Source organism: Molossus molossus, unplaced genomic scaffold, assembly GCF_014108415.1.
Source record: "Molossus molossus isolate mMolMol1 unplaced genomic scaffold, mMolMol1.p scaffold_m16_p_20, whole genome shotgun sequence".
Classification (NCBI taxonomy): domain Eukaryota; kingdom Metazoa; phylum Chordata; class Mammalia; order Chiroptera; family Molossidae; genus Molossus; species Molossus molossus.
The window spans coordinates 8,452,155-8,475,178 of NW_023425356.1; the positions used below are offsets into that span (position 1 = coordinate 8,452,155).

The window sequence follows — 23,024 nt, forward strand, 5'->3', positions numbered from 1 at the left end:
AGTATATTTTGACTGCATAATAGTTCTTTGAAAATGTACCCTTTACTTGGTAATTATCAGAGCCAAAATATTGCATTTATTGTAACACCATATTTTATAGATATGCTTAGTGAGTTGGTTTATTATCAATCACGAACTAGCGAGCTGGGGATAATGGCCATAACTACCGTGGAATCTTATCAATGGGTTTATCATCCAGTCTGTGGCTCACATTGAATTTATCTGGGTTTATATACAAATTATTCATGCCTGGGGTCAACCAGACCAGTTGCAGCCTAATGCCTGGAAGAGGGCTATCTGTTGGCATTTTTACTAACTCCCCCGGATGACTCAGCAGAGCGAATGCTCTTGGGTCCAGTACTCCTCATGTAACACACAGACAGTAAGCCATGCTTGTCGACCCAGCCATACAGCTATTTAGCTAAAGAAGTGTGTCTTAGATCCAGGTTTTCTTACTCTTCTATGGCTCCTTTCAATAAGGAGCAAAAATAGTACCTGTTAGCAAACATTCCTTTGACTGGCTTAGCGGTACCCATAAGACAAATCTGACCCATGCCACCTCTCTGCCGGAAGTACTACATGAACTTCTAGCACATCTCTGAAAATTCAAACGTATCACTAGCTGCCCGCAAGTATAAATGGTCTTCCGAAGACAGCAGACCCAGTACCAGGCCAACAATCGGAGTTAGTGATTGAAGTGCAAGTGTCTGAGTAGTAAGCACAGGGCTGGCACTCAGTGCACACGCACTGGCTGATCTGGAATGAATGTTTCCTCGCCCAGACATCAGCGGCTTGCTCCCATCCTCCGTCCTTCCCCAGACACACGCTCGGTCAGGAGCAGCTCTCCTTTCTCCCGAGCGTGGAGCCATCGGTCCCACCACCCACTGGGAAAGCCTCGGGCTTCCAAGTCTGCAGAGAGGAGGCAAAGGCTAAGGTCTCAGAAGCAGAGAAGGCAGCACCATTTAGTGAAAAGGGGGTGCAGCTTCCAGTCCCGCCTGTAAGAGGCTTGGAAGTCACTCCGCATAACAAGAAAGAAGCTAAACAGACTGAAAAATCAGCACCCGTTCCTGATCTCTACAGGGGAGGACCTGGGACAAGCCTGGGCCTCCAAGAGTGGAGAGCCCGCCAGGCCAGAAAGGGTCCCAGCTCACAGAGCAGAGGCTCACCAGGGAAACCACTGCAGACCCAGCGCCCATGCTGGGGCGGGGACACCTGAGCTGGGAGACTGGTCTTCAGGAGTCTGAGCAGATAACACAGGAAATAAGGGCGAGAAGTCCCCTCGGCTTCGGGGGAGGGGGGGCAGTGCTCCAACGGGGCTTGTCCCCAGGGGGCTAGTTAACTAGCAGAGCTTAACTGTAGCCATCCTGTCCCAGCTCAGGGGGAGAAAAACGGAGAAACACTTGTGAAGTGGGTGCGCAGTCCAGGGACAGAGGCACTGCAGACGGAGACCTCATCACAGGGCACTCTGCCTCCCCCCCAGATAGGAGGGCTGTTTACAGCCATTTCTTTGACCCAGTACATCATGCCTGGCTATCAGGAGAAAGTTTACAAGCCTAGCAAAGGTTACTTAACGTCACAGTGCTTCAGTTCACTCATCTCTAGAATGGAGATAACCGTGGTGAGCACCAGATGTGTTACTATGTGTCATGTATGCTTAGAACTCCACCTTGTACATAAAAAGTGTACAATGGCCATTAGTCATTGGTGTTATGGTTGTCGTTATTATCACAAAAAAAGGAGTGAATAAGAGGGAATTCGGTCCAGTTCTTCCCAGTGGGAAGGTAGATAGGCCAGGAACCGAAACAGCTGCAGAGTAGCACCAGGTGAGCTGTGCAGAGGAGGTGGGGGTGCACGGGAGTGACGAAGAGCAGAGCAGGTGGGCGAACAGCAACAGATGACGTCGGAGAAGTCGGCAGGGACTGTGACTCGATCCTCTGCTTCACAACACCTCCTCTAATCAGGCTAAAAATGTGACTTCTGTTCAGTCAGAAGGAAGACACTGAAGGACTTGAACAAGCATTAGGAACGGCATCTGAACTTGGCAGTGGTATGAAGGGAACCAGGGTGGAACATTCTGATGGGAAGGTCAGTTAGAAGGTGATCTCAGAGGTCATGCAATCATTGACCGGAGTGAAAACCAGGCAGGGACAGCAGACATGAAGAGGAAGAAGTGCACATAGTGTGGTTTGCAAGGTCAAGTGAGGAGCATGTAGAGACTGAAGCAATGTGGAGAGGGCAGGGGAGCAGAAGGGCAGAGAACACACAGAGTTCAGACGAGTGCAGGACAGTGGGTAGATGGAATAATTATGTCCCCAATCGATAGAATATGTGACAGTTAGCCAACACTATCAATTACTTTTATTTAATTGGCATTAATAAAACAGCCCACCCCAAGAAAGTGGAATACACATTCTTTTCAGGTGCACACAGAACACTCATCAAGATAGACCATAACCTGGTCCACAAACAATTCCTCCGTTTCTCTTATGATGCAAAATTAAATGAAAAATGAAAAACAGAAATATATCTGTATAATCCCTAAATATTTGGAAACTAAGTCATGCTGTTCCAAATAACCCATAAGAAGAAAAAGAATTAGAACGTATTTTGAATTGACTGAAAATGAAAACAATATAACAAAATTTGAGGAGGCAGCAAAAGTAGTACTTAGACATTTATAGCACTGTCTCTTAGAAAAAGGAAGTTCTCAAATCAATGAGCAAAAGGTCTACCTTAAGAAACTAGAAAAATAAGAGCAAATTAAACCCAAAATAGGGAGAAGGAAAGAATAACCAGACCAGAGCAGAAATCCATAAATTAGGAAACAGAAAAATGAGAAAACCAATGTAACTAAAAGCTAGTTCTATGAGATCGGTAAAATGCATAACCATCTAGTTAGATTAACCAGAGAAAAAAGAGAGAGAGAGAGAGAAGACACAAATTACAAATGTGAGAATTGGGAGAGAGAACACCTCCACAGATATTCTATACACAAACTACCAAAGCTCACTCAAAAAGAAATAATAGCCTGGAGACCTACATATTTATTAAAGAAGTTGAATTTGTAATTAAAAAGAACTCTTCCTACAAAGATAACTCCAGGCAGACAACCTCCCTGGTAAATTCTACAGAACACCTCAGGAAAAAATAATGCTGATGCTATAAAAACTCTTTCAGAAAATGTAAGAGAAGGAAATAATGCCCAATTCATTCTTTGAGTATTAAACTATTACCAAACCCAGACAAAGACATTACAAGAAAATAAAATGAAAATATACAGAAAGGACAATATCTCATTACCAATTGGGATTTATCTCAGGAAAGAAAGATTGTTTTAACAACTGAAAATCAATCAACATAATTCACCATATTGACAAACTAAAAAGGAAATAATTTAATTTAGTGCAGAAAGAACAGTTGACAAAATCCAACACACATTCCTGATCAAAACTCTCAGCAATCTAGAATGTCCTCAACTTTGTAAAAAGCTTTTATAAAAAACTATAGATAACAGCCCTGGCCACTTTTGCTCAGTGGTTAGAGCATCAGCCCTCATACCAATGGGTTGAGGGTTCAATTCCCAGTCAAGGGCACATACCTGGGTTGCAGGTTCAGTCCCTGTTCCCAGTTGGGATCATCAGGGAGGCAACCAATCAATGTGTCTCTCTCACATCTCCCCCCACCCCCCTTCCATTCTATCTAAAAATCAATGGAAAAATATCATCAGGTGAGGATTAACAGCAAAAAACCTATAGATAATATCATATCTAATGGTAAAGGACTTTATGCTTTCTCTCTAAAATCAGGAATAAAGCAAGAATATGCTTTTTTATTTTATTTTATTTTTTTTATCACTTCTATTTCAACAATTTACTGGAGGTTCTAGCCACTGTCACAAGGCCACAAAAAGACATTGAAGGCAACCCAATTACAAGAGAGAAGTAAACTGTGTTTGTTCATTGATAACACGATTGTCTATATAAAAATTCTGCAGAATCTAGAGTGACAGCACATGGATAGTAAATAAGCATATAAAGAGATGCTTGATATCATTAGTCATTAGGGAAACGCAAATCAAAATTACAATGAGACACCACCATACACCTGTTAGAATAAAATTAAAATGACTGACCATACTCAATGTTGACAAGGGTAAGGAGCACCAAGAACTGTCACATACACCTGGTAGAAATGTAACATAGTGAAATCACTTAGAAAAATAGTTCAGTTCTCTCTCTCAAAAAAAAAAACATTTATCTACATATGATCCACCTTTCAGTATTTACCTAAGCAAAATGAAAGCATGTGTCCATACAAAGATGTCTACTTGAATGATCATGTGAAGCTTTATTTGCAATAGCCCCAAACTGGTAGTAACTGGAAAGTCCATCAACAGCTAATAAATAAATAAATTGTGCTATATCCATATGCAGAATAATAATCAGTAATAAAAAGAAGGCTCTTAGTTCACTTAGAATAACGTCCTTCAGGTTCTTCCATGTTTTTGCAAATGGCAGGACTTCCTTCTTTTATAAGTCTGAATAATATTTCACTGTATATACACCACATTGTCTTTCTATTTGTCTATTAGGTTTCTTGCATGTCTTGGCTATACTTCTACGAGGAATCTAAAATAGTCAAACTCAGAGAAAGAGAGAACAGAACAGGGGTTGCCAGGAGCTGGAGAAGGAGGAAAACAGGAGGCATTAGCCAGAGAACACCAAGTTCCAGATCTCCTAAGATGAGCAGGTCCTTGAGACCCCCTGCACAGCAGAGTCTATAGTTACCAATACTGTATGAGACACTCACAAGTTTGCTAGGACTGCAAATTTTACGGTAAGCATTCTCATCACACCCACCAAAAATAAATCAATGAAGAGGGCGGGCGGAAAGCTGTGAAGGTGATGGACGCTTGGCAAAGATTGTGGTGATGGTTCCGAGGATGTGTACTTATCTCCAACCTCATCAAGTTACACACATCATGTATGTTCTATGTCAATAGCTTGTTCTATGTCAATCAGCCCTCAATAGAATGGTTTCAAAAGAATAAGAACTACTGTTACACACAGTAACATGGTTAAATCTCAAGATAATTATGTTGAGTAAAAGAAGCCATACCAAAAAAACAACATACTTATGATGTACTATACAAAATTCTAAAAAATGTAAACTCTTCTATAGGTAAAAGCAGAACAGGGATTTCCTGAGAGTTGGGGAGGGGCAATAGGCAGGGATATCAGGACATATAAAAACTTTGGGGGCTGACTTTGTCATCTTGTTGTAGTGATGATTTCACTTGTACCTGCATTTGTCAAAACATCAAATAGTACACTTTAAATGTGGACAATTTATCATATATGTCATAACTGTTTTCGTAAAGCAGCACTAGTGATCCAAGTCAGAATAGTTTCTGCAGGAGACTGCAGTGTGAATGGAACATAGTGGAGACTGCTCTCCCAAGAAGCTTCGCTTTGTGAATGGGAGCGGAAGGCAGACATAACCAGACCAAAGGCTGAGCTACATGTGTTTAAGAGGGGAGGAGCTTCAGCGTATCTATATGCTATAGAAGAGGAGTCAATGGAGAGAATGAAGTTGAGATGTACGGACCCAGGGCATATGGTATATGGCATGGAAAAATCCGAGAAGAAAGCTAAGTCTTAAATAAGAGGACTCTATGGGCACAAATGTAGGTATGTTCTGTGGTTGGGCTGGGAGATACAAGGGTAGACTGAAGAGTTAGTAGAATTTTTTTTTTTTTTGTGGTACGTGCCCCTAGTGGGAACCGAACCCAGGATTCTCTGGTCCGCAGGCCGATGCTCAACCGCTGAGCCCAATTGGCCAGGGTGAGTTAGTAGAATTTAAGGCTGTCATTCTCTCTTTTTCTTTTTGGGGGAAAGATGAGGTATAAGGAGAATGGGAGAGCTTTGAAAGAGTCATTGGCTACAGCAACTGAAATGCAGTCAGAGATAAATGTTCAATCTAGAGGTGTTCTTCTGTAACAAGATAAGAGACAATCAAGGTTCTAGGCAGACATAATAGCTATTACTTACACATTTGCACGAGAGGATTATCAAGTCCTCTGCGATCTCTTTATCCCTAACCAAATTTCACTTGTGTGCTACAGATTTTTAACAAACTCTTTAACTTTGTAGGGAAATACTTCTACAATACACATGAATATAGAGAACAATTTAATGAGCAGCAATGTTCTACCACCACATCTTGACACTATGCCACATTTTCCTCCGTCAAGAAACTCCTGGAAGCAAATCTGGGTTTACTGGGCAACAGAGATTTCACCACCAGCAAACATCAAATGCTCACTTACTTTTCACATTTCATATTTTTCACGGATGATGCCCAGAGCACCTCTGAGAACCTCGGGTCATTCTGTGGGTAGGAGCAAATCAAATATGGCCACAAATGGCCACTGGCAAGCTAATTAGGTAGTTCCCCTTAAGTGAACCATTAATACATGAACGTCATGCAGATTAGATCAGACCCACAGATCCTAGGTTTAGAAAAAAATGCTCTTGCAAAATATGAGTATTTAATTAAAACAACGGTAATTATGAGTCACAACACTGACTTTATTTTTCTTTGGTGTCCTAATGCTCATTGCACTTCCTCAATATGAGGAAGGTTAATAAAAATATTTTTCCCCACATGATGTAAAACTTCTGAAGTTGAAAGCATACAGTTTCTAAAGACAAGAGCTTTGTTACAGAGCAGTAACAGGCCACTCACTAAATCTGCAAGCCTGGCATTTAGATCGTACCTGCCAAAACAGACTGTGTGCATCTCCCTGCAGAAGTTCAACGGTGTCCCCAGCCTGGATGTGCAATGGGGGTCCTTCGTGAAGCGCAGGGGGTGGCGTCCCAGCATAGTTCCTAATGACCTGCATCTTTGGCAAACCTGAAAATAAACAGCACAACTTTTAGAACGAAAGCAATAATGATGTGTGAAGTACAAATACACTTAAAAAAAAAACACAGAGCCATTATTAACATGAAAAAGTTTTCATAGCCCCAAGTCCAAGTAAACATCTGAAATAACTACAACGGAATGCGTTTCCACTTTCTCATAAGTTGAAGTGCTAATGCAATAAGACACCTATTTATGCCCTGATCCCTTCCAGACTTTCCCTCTTCCTCACCATCAATCTATTTTTAGTTGAGAAAATGTTTCTCTTTCAGCTGATACCTGCTTCATGAAAAACACATCACATACAGTTTAATGGAAAAGAATCCATTTTTTCATCAGCTCGATCCTTTCTGCCGACCACCTGCCCTGCGGGCTCGGCCTGATTCCATCAGGAAAGCGGCTCGCCCTTTCTGTGCATGTGCGGCGTTGCCCGGCATAAGGCTCATATCTTCAGGTTATCTCTGTAATTCAAAAGCGAACCTGTGATGGATGTGCCAGGGCAATGCTTAAGACACTTAGATGGAGAAATTCTTCAGGCTCAAATTCAGGCTTGCAAAACAGACCCAGGAAAGGGAATGTGGCTAAGCCAACAGCATCAACAAACACCTGAAATCCAGCTGCATCCTGTTCTCTGTGTTTTTCAAATGTGAATGAAGGCCCTGGAGCAGCATCTCGTTCCTGAGCGTGGCAGCTTCATCGTGCGCGGGCCTGCCTGCACCAGTCTCGCCACAAGTGGACAACCTCCCGGGCACCTTTACATTTAGAGGGGAAACCGCCCCTCTCACAAGAAATCCCTAGTGAGCATGGTATCTGGCATCTTCATGGACTTACATCACTGCTAATGGCACTTCAAGACTTTATTGTAATTCTGGACTATGGTAAAGCGGAAACTAGCAAAAGAGACACTAAATACGGAAAGGAAGATGAATTTATTGAGTTCTGGATGTCCAAGTTCCCTAGAAAAGACCCAGTATCTCCATGAAATGTTCCAGCAAACAGTTCAACGAAGTCCTCAAAAATCCCTTCCCAATAACCACCCCAAAAGGGAGAAAGCAAGTTTTCGCCAACACATTCTTATCCATTCGATCAATGGGAGACAGAAGGCAGAAAAACACTATGCCCTTCACCCTCATTCAGCTGCTGCAGCTGCTGGGACGTGTTAGAGTTGCCACACCTGCCCCCGGCTTCCGTTCTGGTGCCTCAGGACCTCTGGGGGGGGGACTTTAATCACGTCTCTCTGGGAGTGCTTCCTTGCCAGATGTTACAAGGCTGTCGTCTTTCTCAAAAACAACACTTGACAGTTCTCCTCAGTGGAGTGTCTCCAACCTGCACACTGGAAATGCCTTGAGTACAGCAAGAGCTTACGTCACGTTTCCTATTCGGTTACTACTGTTCCTTTAACATGCAATCCCATCCCTTCATACGTTATATCAATATCTAATCACTATGTTGTACATCTGAAACTAACATAATAGTGTATATCAGCTGTAACTGTAAAATTTTTAAATTATTTAAAAAATAGCCTGGCTAGTGTGGCTCAGTGAATTGTCATCCCAGGAACTGAGAGGTCCCAGTTTGCTTCCTGGTCAGGGCACATGCCCGGGTTGTGGGCTTGAACCCCAAGAGGAGATGTGCAGGAGGCAGCTCACATTGATGTTTCTATCTCTCTCTCCCTTCCTTCTCTCTAAAAAAATCAGTAAAACACATAAAAACATTTTTAAAAAATAAGTGTTATATAATAGTGTTCGCCTATCTGAAACCCTGCCTACCCCATCTAGAATGAAATCTGAACTCCTGGCCATAGCCTACAAAACCATATATTTTCTGGTCCCCATACCTCTCCAATCTCATCTGGCTCCGATCTCATACGTAATCACTGTTTTTCGTCATTCTGACCTTTTGGTAGTTGCTTAAATGCCCTGAGCAGAAGGGTCCCACCAAGACAGTGTATGTTATGAACCTGAACTTGTAATTGATAGTCACCTGTTGACTGTCATCTGTCTCCTCCCCTTTCCTTTTCTACATGTTAAACATTTACTATTAAAACATTCAGATTTTATTGGACAACCACCAGTTCATCATTAGTTCTGACTTGCTCTTAAATGGTTTGCATTTATTTGTGCTTTTATTCATAATTATCAATATGCTCCCTGTAACTGAAATTTGGTGGGAAATAAAATTGTTTTTAATGTGTAAAATTGCTAATATATTTATTTAAAGTCCTTAAGAATGACTCTCTTTATAATTTATACTCATCCTGAATATCCTTTAAATTAGGTGACCTACATCATTTATGGGAAAAGAATACTTTTTTATTCCATACATTCAATTGCTGAATCGGCACAAAATACCACAAGTTCCAACGTGAGAGTAGTTTATACTTCCTAACAGCAGCCTGCTCTGTCTCCCGCTCAGCCCCTGGCTGTCCTCTGCTTTCTCGTCTCCTGACCTCCCTTCTTCCTGACCCGCCTGCCTGACAGCTGGGAGCCTCTTCCGTCCGTTCCCCAGACTCAGATGTGTGCAGACAGAGTTTATTGATTTGCGCATAGAAGGGAAGAGCTTCACTATTGGTATTACCGCTGGCAAAGCTTCAGAGGAAGTGAGTGACTCTGACCCATCATTTTAATGGGCTGACTTTTAGAGGCAAGGAATCCCATAGGTCAGAGCCCAAGGATCAACCTATCTACATAAAAAATGCATATAAATTGAACACTCTCTTTACCCTTCCTATGAACATTCTTCTAAAATAAACTTCTGAAATAGGGGAAATGAAAAGCAGAAGAGTCAGCTCCTCTTTACAGAATGGCCCCACACTACGATTACTGATTTGGAAGAACTTCCAAGCTGCTGCCTTTATCTACGTTCATGAGCCCACTTTCAAACTGAGGATCCAGAGACATCGTGGAATCCCACAGGTAGCTCTGAGGATTCGTCTCTTCCCTCAGTTTACCTTGATTATTTTTTCCTCCTTAACGTTTTTCAGAAATAAAAAAATAATTCAAGTCAGATAGAACCATTTAGTTACAATCTTACAGCTTCAATGTGAACAGACCAGGTGTATAAATTGATGAGTTTGAAATCAAGTGAATGAATAATTATTACTCAAATCCAGCAATACTTCCTGGGAAGAGTGTGGCTCAGTAGGCTTGTTTCCATGCCCTTTCACTGGGGCCGAGATCAACAACTGACACGTCTACGTAAGAATATACAGAAACAGAACTTTGCTCCTCTCTCAGGAACTCTCCTTCTTATCACTGTGACGACGGGAGAGAAAGGACAGAGTTGTGTATGCTTTTGAAAGACCACAGTTCTGGCCATGGAAACACTGTATACCAGCATGGAAGAGTGATTCTATCAAAGAAGGTTCTTCTGATAATTTAGTCAAACATTTCATTTCCATATGAAACAATTCAGGCCCAGTTACATATAGCTAACTAAAAGCAAAAAAAAAAAAAAAAGTGTTATTTCCATCACCAAACCTGTCACCTAGTGAAAATGAAATCCTGGGTTGACTAGAAAAAATTAGGGAAGGTTATGGAAAGGAAAGTCCATACATGATTGTTTCAGATTTTTGTACTTAATGAATAAATCACTACCTTTTCCCAAGGAAGCTGGGCTTAAAAAATCAGATTCAAAATTTTCCAGTGGGAATGATAGTTTTATAAGTAACAACAGACCCTTCAAACTCCTAAAGGAAGTTCAGAGATTTTGTTTCAAAAATCTCTACATAGCCCCAGAATGATCAGACTAGGAGTACATATACTTCTTCCTTCCTATACAATAACTGGGAATGCTAAAAAATTAAGGTATTAGCCTATAATTCTTTTATCCTCTACATTTTTTAATGTAAAATATTTGAAATGTATGTATAATACTAACTTCAGGAATAGTAATGTTTTAGGGTTTTTTGCCCTCCAAAAAAATCTTGATTTTTTTCTCCATCTCCTATAATTTCAAAAATTGTTACCACTCTTCCTGGTCTTTTTATTTTTCTCTTCTTACTTCCTTAAGATTAGCCTTAACCTCATCCTCTCCCCAAACTTTAAGCTTCTTATCTTTTTTTCTGAGCTTCTATCATCAACCTTAATTATCAGAATTATGCTATGGTTTCAAGTTGTTCAAATTTAGCATAAGAAGCTATTTCAATGGTTAGATATACAGCTGCTTCTAATTATCTGAAAAAATAATAAAAATGAAATGGAACCTATACGCCAAGGGTATAATAAAAAATACAAAGTAATAATTATTGAAGTGTAAACTGCTGACTACAAAGAAAAATACAAATGTTACAATAAATTGTGCCAGAAAGTCATGAAAATTCCCGAAGGCAGGTTGCACTGGTAAAAACGGGACTGTGCAGAGAAAAGGTGCACTGAGCTTGACCTTTGTTCTGCCTCCCTTCTCACGACACCAGTGACACTGCCACCGAGTTCACATGCCACCACAGCTTACAAAACACCTGGGTACAACACGCAATACACCAACATGGCACTGAATTCCAAAACCAAAGCACTGCTTTCTCACTAACTTTATATACCATGAAAAGTGGCCGACCCTAAAAATGACCTGCTCCTGAGTTCTTGGACAGAGTCCAATCCTTTCATTTACACGCTTCTGTTACAGGAGAAAAACACGTCTCATCTCCCCTGTTGTTGGTGGGGGCAGGGCCTTGCCTGTCCCGAAGAAAGGAATTTTCTGAGATTCACAGGAAAGGATGAGATTCAGCTTGACTTATGTGGGATTATACCCCTGGGTTTCCAAAGTCCCATTTCTCTTGGTCCAGTCACAGAAGAAGTGTAGCTGGGGCTTCAGTAGAGCTAAAGTCAGAGCCAGTGACCAGAGTGTCCCTTCCACGTGGGAGCAGAGTCCAGGGCAGTATCAGGGTAGTTGCAGTCCATTAGTCCACTGAGTGTGGGGTCCGCAGGCCACGGGCCACACAGGAGAATGCCAGGAAGCCAAGCATGACACGAGGAACCAAGGGTGCAAACTTCTTTGTTCAAGGGATAAGTATCCCAAACCCTAGAGAGCTTGAAGTGCCCACGCCCATTCTGGCCAACTGTCTCCGTTCCCAGGTGTGGTTGACAGGCACGTACCTTCCCTGTGTCATCCCAACTTTACTGGGCTCGCATCCATCTTCCCTTTGCTGGTTCCCTGGGGAGTGTGAAGTTGCAGCTTCCTGGTGAAGCTGCCCAAATGACATGCTTATAACGTCTGGCCTTCCCGTTGCTCCTTTCCTGTTATTACTTACTAGCTACTTACGACGGTATCATTTCTTGTCTGTTAGTTAAGACCGAATCCTCCAGGACAATGAACACAACTTCTCTTTCCTTGCCAGGGTTCACCTGTTGTAGCATAGTGATGGATACAGGCTTGGATCACAGAAACCGGCTGCTGTTGACTGTTTTTAAAGTACATAAAACCCTTCCTCTGGTTTAACCTACGATGTGCCAAAACAATTCCTTCAATCTACATGTTTGAGTACTTAATATCCATGAGGCCACAGCAGAAAGGTCTGATTAAGTTCAAGTACGACAAAAAGCAGGCATAATTCTTGTAGAAACGCACATTTCACGTAAATCTGTTCTTGAGCATTGGCTGTGTGAAGCAGTATTAATCAGTATCTCTGTTCAATAATTCTATAAACATTTGCTGAGGCCCTTGCTCCATCTACCTTGGAGCTGTAACTTCTGAAAACCCGAGTTAGGAATTTTTCTTTCAGGGTCCAACAACAGTGAGGACATTTTATTTTGCCCTTTGAAGCTACGAGGTATAATATGTGACAGAAAAGTTATTTTTTTATTTTCTGTAAAAAAAATTTTTACCTCTCTATAGAAAAAATACTTTTTATCCATTACAAAAAAAAAAATCACAAAATAAATGTTTTTTTTTCCTTCAGAGCAGAGACTCTAAATCATTCATCTTTGTTTTATTAACCCCAAGCACAGTGCTCAGCATGTGGTAAAACCTGGTAACCAAGAGTTATTTAATTTCTCAAGAGAATGTTTTACTATGAGAGTTGAGTGTTAATTTTAAAGCAAATATAGGTGATAAAACCAAATAAATATTTCTTTTTCATATTATTTTCAAGAATTTAACAATTTATGACATTTGTTCATAAAATCACTTGATTTAGCCACAAAGAAATCTAAGTTGTGGCAGTAACTTCTGCTTTTTTAGTTATCAAGTTTAATGTTTAGTCATCCTGAGGCCAGAGACCTCAAGGTTAAAAAACCAGGGTGTTTGCCTGAGCAACGAAGCAACATTCCTCTCGGCTCTAAGATTTCTCTGGGACTCTTCCATCAAATTGATACACTCATAAGTTGCTTTTCTAGGGAACTATATATATATATGCATATGTGTGTGTGTGTGTGTGTGTGTGTGTGTGTGTGTATATATATATACTTACTGTCTTCCAAACTGCATCTCCCCAGTAGAAAGATCCTTACAGAATGTATGTTTTTGTCAAATTTCACCAAGACCAAATAAAATGGTTTTGCACAAAACTGAGAAAATAAGTGTAAAAAGTTCTTGAAAAGTTACAAGTACTTCCCCATGCATATACTACTTTGGAGTCCACAGATATTTGAAACCTATTCATCTCAGGTTGGGTTGGTTCCTTGACTGGTTTTGGCTGCTTTCCTCAGTCATGCGGTGGGAGAGCATGCAGGACGCAGCAATGAGTAGGAGATAAATAAGGCCCCTTCTCCCAGCGAGCTCAGCATCCACCAGGGACAGAGAGGAGCACACTCTCACCCAGAGACACTGCAGTGACAGGGACAGATCGGTCACTATGAATGTGCTCGGCAGAGCCACCTGAACCAGGGGCTCAGAGAAGATTTCAAGGGATGTAGATTCGAAAGTGAAGTGGGCATCCGCCAGACACAGGGAGGGCACAGAAGTGTCACCACATCTAAAGAGGTGACTGACGTTCTTCAGGAGGACTCTGCAGTCTGGCCAGGTGAGTCAGGACAGGTGGATTCAGACATTGGCAACAGAGTGGTTTACATGCCGGGCCATAAAACGAAGTTGATTGGACACGTCAGTGGACACAGGTGGGAGCTGATGACCAGCAGAAAGGAGGGGTCAGAAAGGAGGAGGTCCCTAAGAGTGGGGTGATGAGATATTTGAATGTAATGTTGTAGAAATGGAATGACTCTGGGTGACAAGGCCCAAGGTGTGGCTTGTAGGGATGAACGGCTAAAACGGAGCCGAGGCAGAGGTCACAGCAGGTGAACAGGTCAGTGTCAGGTGAAGTGACACTGGATTTTCTATTTTATTGAAAGGTCTGGATCTGAGGAACACCCCCTTGGAGCGTTTCAGATGGCCTTACAAAGAGGTGTACGCACACTCGCCACGAGAAATGGAACAGACAGTGTTTTCAGCGAGTGTCAGTCGGCAAATACAACTTGTATTCACTGAAACAGTGTTGCTGCCACTTTGAACTTCATTTAAATCTTCATCATTGGACTCTGTCTGGATTGGTTGACCAAGAGGCAATGGATGGCGGCCGAACGTACTGACCAGGGAATGGCTGGCAGTGCCAGGCACACAGACACCGTCCTGCTCCCTGGCTGGCTGCGTGCCCTCCGTCCCGAGCACCTGGCGCCGCCCACAGTGACGTTCTCAGCAAGTCCCCGGAGAGTGGGACATGAGTCTATGTAACGCCCACACAGAGGGCTAACCTCCAGCCTCAGCGTAACCTATGCATGTTTTTCAGGGAAGACAGTCATTTCTATTTCTTGAATAATTAAAGTATGACTTCAGCTTATGCAACAAAACCATCTAACAAAGGTTAGGTCGATATGGTATAGAGACGACAGTTGTGAGAAAATTCCACATCTATAAAGTCATAACCTAAAAATAAGAATCTTTTTTTTTTTAAGAAGAATTTCAAATTTCATAGCCTATGTTTTCCCTTTCTGGCGACGGCAGGTAATAATGAGTGTTACAGAAGAGGGCGGCTAAGGAAGAGCTGTTAGACACAGGGGCTTAATCCTTCTTGACATTTTGTCCTGAGACTTGCCTCTGGGTGTATATTCCCTTAGACACCATGCTGGTTCATATAACCTTGAACATACTACTTTTGATCTCAGCGTGACGCTGCTCTGGAGATCAGCTGAAGTTCCACACGAGACAAGAGGTCCAGCGAAACACACGAGCCATGCGAAGACCCCGACAAAGCCCGCCCTGTGATTCACAGAACACACCTTGGATGAAATTCTACTAGCTGTCAACATGAAACAGAGCTGAAAATTAAAATACCATTTTCAGACTCGTTATTCGTTGATACTTTCAGGGGGTTCGCAGGTACCATTGAAAATGTATGTCCAGCACTAAATACTCAAACAGTTTATCTGTACAGTCCCCTGGGGGAAATACAATGTCGCTTAGGCCCTAGTTTTTATTTTGGTGTAGAATTTATATGAGGGTGTGAGCATTTCATAAATATCATTTTGCCTCAATTTTCCTACTAGGCACTCTACTGCAATATATCTTTTTAATGAAAAAATACTCCTGTCCAAATAAATGGCCTCCATAAAGTTACTAACATGGAAATATAGAACATACCATTATAAACATATAGCTATAGCATAAAAGTTTCATTTGTTATTTCAAAGCTATATACAGGAAATGGGATTAGATAAATTCATCAAAGAAATTCATTTTTGCAAAGAAATTAATGGCTATGGAGGCTCCCATCAGAAAGAGGACCCCTTACACTTCTAAGCACCTACAGACCCCAGCACATCACCACCTCCACCGAGAAAACTGCTGGGGATTCAGAAGCACCTTTTTCAGAGAACCCAGGTACACTGATAGCACAGCTGCTCTTTTCATGAGGAAGTATGCTAATATTTTTACATAAATATAACTGCATATAAGTATATAGATACAAAAATATCTCCTATTTTTGCATTAGATTCTTGGAATCTATAGAAATGTATCTCAGTCTAAACATAGTGTTTAAGGAAACACTAGGCAGCTACTATGTATCAGCTACTATGTGAGGTCTTAGGCGTATGTTTTCTGTTGAAGGTTTCTTTTCATATGGGTTTAAAGGAACATGGAGGTTTCTGTAACATCTATTGATGAGGTAGCAAAGCCTTCAATGAGAAGCAAAGACAGTGTGACTAAACCAGACTTTTCCCATCTTAATTGACAAATAGCCAGAACATTACACTTAAAAGAGCAAACATTTATACTTTCCTTTCTCGCACCTCTATGCAAACGAAAGGTCCTGAAATGCCGACATATATGAAAAAACAAACAAACAAAAAACAAAAACCTCTCCAACAATTAAAATTTTTTGGCATTCAAAAAGTATTCCCATGGACGATATGATTCATCTTAAATGTACTCACTTCTTTCCCACTTCAGGTTTTTGTTTTTTTGTTCATTCTCATCTGAGGATATTTTCCCATTGATTTTTAGATAGAGTGGAAGAGAGGGAAGGAGGGAGACACAGTGAGAGAGAGAAACATTGATGTGAGAGAGAAACATAGATTGGTTGCCTCCCACAGGACCCTGACTAGAGGTACATGCCCTTGACCAGGAATTGAACCTTTGACCCTTTGGTCCATGGGCTGGTGCTCTAACAACTGAGCAAAACCAGACAGGGCCCACTTCATGCTTTATCTCTCTGAGTTTACTCGGTCTTAGTTTGGGGCAACAGCACTTTAAACTGCAATGCTTAGAAAGGGGGATAGATTCCGCCCTTGTCCACAAGCTACTATTCTTTGCTAACAGCACCGACTCCACTTTCACGGGGCTAAACTTGAAGAGTTCTTTTTTGCTGGGCTGAGTTGTGTAATGGTTATTTTCATGTTAATTATCACAAGTGAGTGGGAAGGCATTTGGAAGATTTAGCTCCCTTGGCTTTGAAACAGGGTAACTAGAAAAGAAACGCATTCACGTGCCAGTTCTAGTCATCCATGCATCTCTTCACCGAAAGACAGAAATACTGTGACCAGCGGCGGAGCCTCGCTCCCTAACCCTTCCCCCTGGATAAGCCACACCCTTCACTAAGGCTGGGAAGTGAAGGAGATCCCAGGAGGCCCTTTACTCCTTGGTCTTTGTCTTTCCCTAAAGCATCCATATATTCCCGTATTTATTTAAAAAATATCTTTCAAATGTTTGATTTGTGCTTAGAATGAAAGTGATAAACAACTTGGGCGTGCCCTTGCCCTCACAAAACTTGAAAACTAACAGAAAAAAGAAAAGCATGCCCGCATTGCTGTAGAGCATTGCGAGTTTTATGGCACAGGAGTCGCACGTACTGTGGGAGCAAAAGGCAAGAAGACAGCCTCACCCAGGGTTCAGGGCGGGGACCGAGAAAATCCTGTCACTGAGCAAGCTAGCCAGCGTGACTCCATTTGGTGTAATGATGTGGGTGAGATTTTCTTTCTATAAGAAATGAGACTTAAAAAGTACTCTTATTAAAATTATAAAAATTTATGGAATTTTAAATAACAATGAAAAGTTAATTTAAAAAACATAATTAGGATTATCCTTCAAACATTCATTCTAGTATAGTTTATGATATGAAAAAAATTGGAAACAATCTAAATGACCAGCAATTGGGATTTGGTTAAATTAAAGCAAGAGTACCTCCTGATAATTTCATAGCAAGCTGAAATTTTAAAATAATGTTACAGAAGTTGGCTTAATGATACAGAATCATATTCAAACACGCCAAGGGGGGGAAGCAGGTTACCAAACAACAATGTACACAATAAGACCACATTTCTTTTTGAAAAACAGGGAAAGATTCACAGGAGAAAAAAATTCCATGAGGTCATATGCCACCATGGTAATAGTTATATTAGGTTTGCAAAATTCTAAGAACTTTTGGCTTAACTAAATTTTATATAGTTAACATCTGTTTCTTTTACATAGTTTTAAATTAAAGTATTTTTGCTCTGTTGTTAAACAAAGTCCTTCGATGATACTCTGGTTTTTCTGCAAATACATTCCAAAACCCCTGGTCCTGACCATCAACACGGGCACAACGCAGTCATCGCCACCGCCACCAGGCCACCCCTCGTCAACACCGCACCGATGTGACTTAGAATGAGACCCCCGGGAGGACTTGGCAGGAAAAGGCTCTGGCCTTGCCCTCGGAAGACACGTCCACGCCCCGAGGAATGCTGGTTGGAGCTCCCTCCGACACCCCCTGCGAGGCGCACCCCTAAGCTGGCCGTGAACTCCCGCCATGCAGGCGGGTGCTCCCCTCTACCTGCTGTGCTGCCGCAACCTTTTGAATTATTATTACAGAAATGATTGCATTCAGCATAAATTGTATGTTATTGTTGTTTCCTCCCCACTCGAATGAAATCTTCACAAGACCAAGGACCATGAAGTATCCAACTGTCAAAGCTACTAGGGGGTTTGGCCCCAAGAGTCTCTCCACAAATGCCCGTTGGGTAAATGAAAGGCAGTGTGAATGTTCATCATCAAAGAGTAAAGTTTAGAAAAATAATTTTAAAAATATTTTTTCAAAATATATTTCTTGATTAATTCTGTTTATACAAATATAATAGCCTAATAGCACCGTTTGTTACATATATATATTCCAAATTCTCTTTCAGCTGAGACCTCGGAACAGAGTTCTGACAGCAGCAGTTCTAGTCTATGTCTAGCATACTCTGGGCCTCAGAAATAACCAATTTCTCCAACTATATCTGCCAAGGGAAATAAACTTGGCACACTCCAGATTGGTTGGGAGGAGCATTTTCCCCTCCTAAATGAACAATAATTGTTTAGATTTTCAAGTCATTATGTGCCCATAAGCAAAGAATTAAACAGCTCAGAGAGCAAATGAAATGTAAATTCATAATCTGACTAACTGCTCACATGGCATAGCCCTGAAGTTTTAAAGCCAGAGCCCTGTATTTAAAGTGATTGTGTCATGTTTTAAAAAATGAGTTGCTATGCTGTTTTCAGCGCTGAGTCCTCTTGGCAAATTGAGACTGCCAGTGAATTAATAATACCACATGTCATCCGTACCCATGCATCTAGTTCCCTCTTTCCAATTAAAAGTGTATTTGAAAATATGACAAACTGTTAAAGAAAAAGGTTATAGTTAAGGCTGAAACATTAGAGTAGTTCAAAAAACATGCATGAGAAAATACCTTCTTAATTTTTACTCTCTTCAATCTGGATTTTTTCTTAGAGAATCTCGATAGGGGGAAAAGGCATATGCCTACACCCGGGCGCGCTGAGCTCACGGGGCGTGAGTCATGCCAGGGCATCCCAGAGCCCACATGTGGCTGCTTGTCAATGCCAGTGTTTCAGAGATCAAACAGTTATCTTTCCTATTTAATCACAAGCACTGAGAGTTGAACAAATTTTATTCAAGGCCACTGTTTGAAAGTTTCTTAAGTCCCAAATGCAACAAGACCGACGGGTCATATGGTGAGGTTTCAGCAAGAACATAGACGGAACAAAGGAGAGCTCTGAGCTACCCTGTGCTGTGGAGAGGGGCTAACAGGAGCACATCTCTGTGCCCCAGGGGTAGAAAAGGACATAGTGGCATTTGAGGAATGGGCCAGGAAGGGAAGCGAAGACTCTGAAGCTCATCCGACTGCTTGTTAGAAGGCGGGCAGTGGAGAACACGTCCCTAACGGGGGGCATCCGTCCACGGCAGGAACCCCTCCGCCCTGCAGAGGGAGACCCCCACCTACAGGAATGAGATGCACGCAGCTTTCCAGGTGCAGGGGCTGCCCGAGTCTTCCTGAAGCTCCCCTGAGTTTTCACTTACTGTTCTTCATAAATCCAATCACGTTTTATATAGGCCGGGAATTTATGTTTTAAAGATACCTGTGGTGACCACCGTATAATCCAGCGGTTTCCAACCTGTTCATCACACAGCACACGTAAACACATTACTGAAACTTGCAGCACACCAAGAATGACATTCTATTTTTTGCCAATCTGACCCCCCCAAAAAGGTAGAATTTTGATTCATTCATACCGGGTTGCTGCTGTAATTTTTATTTGACCATCTAAGGCAGTGGTTTTCAACCTTCCTGATGCTGCGACCTTTGAATACAGTTTCTCATGTTGTGGTGACCCCAACCATAAAGTTATTTTCATTGCTACTTCATAACTATAATTTTGCTACTGTTATGTCTTAGGCGACCCCTGTGAAAGGGTCGTTCAACCCCCAAAGGGGTTGCAACCCACAGGCTGAGAACCGCTGACTAAGAGAAAAGAGGTCAGTGCACCTGACTAAATAGTCAGGTACTGCATGTTTTAAAAATTCTTGTGGCACATGGGTTGAAAATCGCTGGTATAAACTATTGACTAAACCAATGAATGCACTTATAAGTGAGATATATGTTACTGTAGTTCATCTGGTTAGTTAGGATTCATTGGATATCTCTGGGGAGTGGTAATTGCTCAATGCCAAGTTTATTCAATAACTTAAAAAATACTTGCCATATGTGAATACGCAAATGGAATTGTAATATAGTAACTTTTTAAGTAGTATTGTGTAAATTTGGGTTATAAAAAACTTAAATAATAAAAAGGTTGAGAAATGCATTGTCCTAAATCAAATATTTCTGGTAGGAAAAAAAAATCACTCTTAACAAAATAAATGTGCATCATATTCCATTGGAAGGGCTTTGAAAACATCTCCCAGTCTTCCATAACCTCTATAAGCTTAAGCTTTCTCTAGATTTTTTAACTCTAAGTAGATTTGGATTGAAAAAAACAATAGTAAAAACCCAAACCATGACTATATAAACTCTTTCATGAAATATATAAAAGTTAGAAGGTGAATTACATGCACTATGATTCCAGGTAATTGCCCAAAAAAAGTGTTTCCAAAAATCTGTTTCAGAAAAATGCCAAGTTGCAAAATGAAGAGTGTGCTAGTATTTTACCTCTGCTGAGAAATCTGACTGCCTGGCCTTTTCTGTACCAGCCAACCGCCCTCTAGCACCCCAGCAACAGTGTCCCAGTGACACTCTAGCGCAGCTATTATGGGTCCTAAATCAATCGCCTATTGTTTCCGTTTAGCTCTGAGCAGCTGATATTAGAGACAAATAATTTTCACTTAAAGATTCTTGCAAAACTTATCAGAATATCACTTTATAAACAAATTCATGTTCTATATTGCTGTGGGTTTAGAATCCTTTATTCATTGTTCTTATGGTCTGAATAAATTAGCAAAGCTGGTACAGACTCACCAATATTTAAATATAATGTTTTTCACTGTTTATATACATTCATCTGAAAAGTAAGCACATAATAAAAAATGGGACTGCTAGCCTCAATAACAAACCATTTTCCAAAGTATAACAAATAATTTCCAAAGTATATATAAAAAAAGTATCTATCAATTTTTCAGAGAAGTTAGAGAATTTGCAAACCAGAAACCAGGGTTCCCTTTTATAAAGCTGGCTTACCCTTCAGTTCAATATACTAGGCACCTACTATGCTCCAGGTACTATGGTATGAACATGAAAAAGATGAGACTCTAGCTATTCATTGAGGAGCTCATAATAATTTTTAGGAAGTATGCACATGCCCAGATTATTTAAAAAAACGTAAGAAATACGATGCCAGGGGTGTCGTGGGGAGGAACCCACAGAGCGCTCCCGATGTGAGGCTCCACAGGCGGCTTCTCAGAACAGGGGCGCCCACACCGGGTCAGCTGGGCCACTGACAGAAGGACGGACAGGAGTCACCCAGGAAGGGGGAGGTGGCTGTGGCTGGAAATAGAAAGTGAGCCAAGCTCCAGAGTCAGCCCCTGTGAAAAATGAGCAGATCTCAACCGCTGCAGAGAGCAGAGCAGCAGGAATGAGTTCAGAAGCTTCCGGGGCCTGGGAGCCTTAGACCTTTAACAGACGGTGGGGAGTGAGTGGGGCAGGCACCGTGCCCTTTCGGCAAACCCTCCTTCTGAGAGTGCGGAGGAGGCAGACAGGAAGTGAGATCAGAGGCCAGAGGAGCAGTGAAGAGGCTATGACTATAGTCAGTGAACGGGCTAACTGTTTATTAAACACCCTGGTGTGTGCACACGGCAGGATGGTAGGGGGAGGGGAGGGGTTGGGAGTGGTCCACACTAGGCCAGGTAATGAGGCGTGCATTGTCTGAGACAAATTTCGGAACAATAATAAAACTGTCTGGAAGGCAGCTTGGTTTTTCTCATCACCACGGGCCACAGATCGTGAGCAGTGTGATAGAGCATTCCTCCCCTCCACGCGGGGGACCACAGCCCCCGTCCCCAGGCTCCTGGGGCACCACGGCCCACTACTTCTGTGGAGGGCCCTGCAGGAAAACCATCTGGGAATTACCGAGATCAAGACCAGGTGGCGGCCCTGGACTTACCCATCCATCTAGCCAGGGGGAGCGCACAGACGTTAATCACTGACTCACAACATACTCCCCTCTTCGTCCTTCACCAGTCACAGCACAGAACCCCAGAGGGAGCCCCGCTGGTCACGCGTCCCTGCTGAGGAAGCCCGGTGTCCTGCGGTCGCCACAGGCACCCCATCCGCCCTGACTGGGGGGAGGGTCTGCTCCTTCCACGTCAACACTGACGTACATGAACTGCATCCTCCCCCCGAAAAGTCGGAAGGACATGGACACGTTCACTGTCCCTTTGTCCCCACACTAGTGATGCGTGAATAAGGACATGACAAAACAAGGCAATGGATGCCATCTGTAAATGCAATTGTTCAAGGCAGGTGGTAGTAACAGTGAGGAGAGGGCTCCCTGCAGAATCAAAGCAGGGACAGGAAAGAGCGTCTGTCTGTCTGTCTGTCTATCTGCTGTTTGGAGAAGGCTCCCGAGGTCGCACGCAAGGCAGTGGAGCCTGAGGCCTGGACACATGGCACCATCTCAGGAGCAGCTGTGTGGATCCCCATGGCTCTGGGCTTCCACTCAATCTCCCGTCTCTGCGGGCGATCATTCACTGAGACATTCCGGGCGCTCACAGCGGGCGGCGGGGGCTCTGGCCTGCTTCCCCGAGCGCTGTGAGGTAGGGGCCAAGGCTTTCAGAAACCACCAGTCCTCCCTGTGCCCCGCCAAAGGAGACGATGCTGAGTGCATCCCAGAGGGAAGGGAAAAGAAGAGCCAACCGTGGGCCAAAC

General features: G+C 42.3%; 1 protein-coding gene across 4 annotated transcripts in view; it reads right to left on the minus strand.

The window, feature by feature from the left end:
* VAV3 (vav guanine nucleotide exchange factor 3) overlaps positions 1-23,024 on the minus strand; it is a 290,405-nt gene that overhangs the window by 43,132 nt on the left and 224,249 nt on the right. For all 4 annotated transcript variants that reach the window (XM_036273378.1, XM_036273380.1, XM_036273381.1 and 1 more), the window contains exon 20: positions 6,779-6,915. In XM_036273378.1, coding sequence (XP_036129271.1) covers positions 6,779-6,915 — 137 coding nt within the window. The remainder of the gene's footprint in view (positions 1-6,778; positions 6,916-23,024) is intronic.